The following is a 2881-nucleotide window of genomic DNA, read 5'->3' as shown; positions in this document are numbered from 1 at the left end:
TGAAGATGTTTTCTCATCTACTTTCCTACCGTCATTTGAATGCAGCATCATTTCTGTTTTGTAAACAACCTTCATAGGTATGGGATAAACCTTGGGCCAGCAGGAATTGAATTTGAATTCTTTAAATCGAAAATGGTCTAATTTGAGATTAAATCTATTGGTTTGAATGGATATCTCAATGAAGTCATGTCGACTCCCTGGGATTTGTCCTGGGATGCCAGCTGGCCAGTTGACCACCGGGCACATCATGTTTCCAGTTAATATTTGTATCGGAGGGGTTTATGCCAGGTAAAGATCGTAAAGCGTAGTGCTGTCATAAAAGCCATTTCTCCTCTACGATGTTCGACTAGTTTATCCTGGCGCCAGGTCCTGGATGTGTGGCACAAAACATTGAATCATAAAACTGAATTTGAATGGAGAGAAGTGAACGTGAGAAGTGAATGAATTCTGGAGCTCTTATGTTTCAATTTAATGAATTAATTTTGATTTTATTCATGCTTTCATCTGTGTTCAACATTAGGATCAGTCTTCACCACCAGCTGAGGGAATCTTCATGACTGTCCTTAATTTGATCTCATTCAAATGAATGAAAGATGGTAAAAATACATAAAGAATGAATTCATCGAAATTCATCAAAATCCACTATAGTAATGAGTTCATTCTTTAGAAGAACGAGTGAACTACACGTTTTTTCAAACGCTAAATACTATAACAAAAAAAAATATGCCACGTACTGAAAAATGAGGAAATGTTGCTGAAAATGCATTTCAGTCATTTAAAAAATGTGTCACACTCTGGGTCTGTGGTTTAGATGTGAACAAAATCAGAGCTCTGAAATGAAGTGAGGCGAAGCGATGTGTTTGGTGCTTCAGGCCTGGTGCGTTAGCGTCAAGTGCAAACATGAAACACACACAAAGGTAAAGGACAGCAAGCATTTCATTTCTCATTTTAGCTTCACAACATGTTACAGACTGATCACATCTGAAATCAAATCACATCAAAAACACATCATTAGATTGATCATATAGCTTCCAGGCTGTGGAATCTACACAAACGTTATTTTTGCAGAGTCATGGTGAATATCTAGCGTGGTGCCAGGTGTTGTGGCGGGTGTGGCAGGACAGCCTTCATTCGAAAAAGAGGCTTGAACACATTCAGTATGAATGAGCGACCATTGTTTTAGACTGTGTGAATGATTGTGTGTGTGAATAGATAAATGTGACTGCCCTTGCAATAAAAACAGGCTGTATCAACAAAGCCTGAAATTCATTACAAAGACGGATGGATAATGGTACAAAAGCTGCAGCGGTTATAGAGGAAGAAACAGCCTGCTGTGGATGTGTGTGTCAAGTCTTCTGGTCTCTACAGAACCAGGACTGTGTAGAGCACCCTGCACACCATGGAGAAGTTGATCCCCATACCCAGCATCCATGACAGGGCCCTGCAGGGCTGCGGCAGAGCGCCCAGGTACGAGATGCTGTGGAGGAGCCGAGCCCCGGTGAAGAGGCGAAAGTGAAGCTGGGCAGAAGAAAGCTCAGGTCCAGTCAGAGTGTAGAGGAGGCCCACCAGCACGAAGGGCACAGCGGTCTCCAGGTCATTTTGGTGACACCTGCACATTGAAAACAAGCCAGTGAAAATCTGGGTGAAACACGTCGATCGTGCACAGACTGAATTGAATAAGCAGAGAAGGATTGTGTCTGTTTGCAGCCTCGATCATCCAACCTTCTCACTCGCTCTACATCTGGATGAGTCCTCAGCAGCTTCTTTCCATCCTCTGCACTCTTCAGGGCCACATCTTCCTCATTTGCAAAGGCCTTCAAAGATAGAGAGAATTCATGTATACACAATTGTTGTTGTTGCACATCAGAAGTCACCAGGATCCGTTGGGTTTTTCTCTTTTCTCTGTTAAAAGCACCGAGGAATGACTGTTCTGTATTTGGTGCTACGTAAATAAAGTTGAATTGAATTGAATTGAACCAGTCGGGTCAAAGATCCATGTAATGAATCCAGGAAGAGGGAAAAAAACATCATATTTAATCTCACTCATAAGACTTTCCAGAGCTAGCACCATTACAAAATAACTAAATCATTAAGTCAATACTTATTTCTGAAGATAAAGAAGTGAGAGACAGTCACCCCTCTGGAGAAGCGGTAGTAGGCAGTCAAAGGTGCCATCAGTAAAACCTTCCCGAGGACGATCGTGGCGTGAGTGGTAAAAACCTTGAAGACCTCGTCGTTCATTATTGTTGCCATTTTATGTCCTGTCAAAGAGCTGGACATACAAACAGGGATGGAAATGATCCAACACATTCACATAGAAGAGTGGAGAAGCAGGAGTGGTCCAGTCGCTGCTCCAGAACAAACTGTTGTATTTCAGGACGCTGAGAGTTAAATACACGCACCAATGTTAAGATGTATGTTTCACTTCAAATAGCACATTTGTAAAATAGACAAAAACACTTCAAAACGGTTCAAGCAGTGTGAACAGTTGCTCTGCTCCTAACAACACATGGAACAAAAGAAGTGAAGTTATTATTGTGCAAAGAAAAACACCTTTCTTGAGTCAAATAGTTTCGGAGTGTGCGGCTTACCAGTGGCGTTCAGGTGTGGAGACTGGAGAAGAAAAGCACTTCCTGATCTGTTACCTGATCTCGCTGCTCATACAGTTTCTTGTGTGGGAGGAGCAGAGCAGCCAAAACACGCTCCAGCGACTGCCGTCAAGTGAGCCGGCACTCAATTTTAACTGCGCTGTTATTATCGCCTTTACGGTAAAACAGGTCAGCGTACGTCAGCAGTACTGGAAGGAAACGACAGAAAGACAGATGGTCTGTTTTCAAAATGCAATAAAACGGAATCCTTCATAGGTTTACACCCAATTTCA

General features: G+C 42.3%; 1 protein-coding gene across 1 annotated transcript; it reads right to left on the bottom strand.

Moving 5' to 3' along the window:
- Window positions 1-932: 932 nt before the first annotated feature.
- Window positions 933-2662, bottom strand: LOC308142946 (microsomal glutathione S-transferase 1-like). The gene is made up of 4 exons (XM_080513567.1): window positions 2592-2662; window positions 2137-2272; window positions 1723-1814; window positions 933-1609 (listed from the first exon to the last, which is right to left on the bottom strand). The coding sequence occupies exons 2-4, from the start codon at window positions 2251-2253 to the stop codon at window positions 1363-1365; spliced, it is 456 nt and encodes a 151-aa protein (XP_080369693.1). The 5' UTR covers window positions 2254-2272; window positions 2592-2662; the 3' UTR covers window positions 933-1362.
- Between the last annotated feature and the right edge of the window lie 219 nt (window positions 2663-2881).

This window comes from Blennius ocellaris, assembly GCF_963422515.1.
Source record: "Blennius ocellaris genome assembly, chromosome: 18".
NCBI lineage: Eukaryota > Metazoa > Chordata > Actinopteri > Blenniiformes > Blenniidae > Blennius > Blennius ocellaris.
This window is presented reverse-complemented; position numbering and strand designations above follow the sequence as displayed.

Excerpts from the sequence above, each read along its gene's own strand:
- LOC308142946 (XM_080513567.1), bottom strand. The coding sequence starts at position 2,253 with ATGGCAACAATAATGAACGACGAGGTCTTCAAGGTTTTTACCACTCAC. Across the intron at positions 1,815-2,136 it reads ACTACCGCTTCTCCAGAGGG|GCCTTTGCAAATGAGGAAGA; the intron begins GTGACTGTCTCT and ends CTATCTTTGAAG. Across the intron at positions 1,610-1,722 it reads GATGTAGAGCGAGTGAGAAG|GTGTCACCAAAATGACCTGG; the intron begins GTTGGATGATCG and ends TTCAATGTGCAG.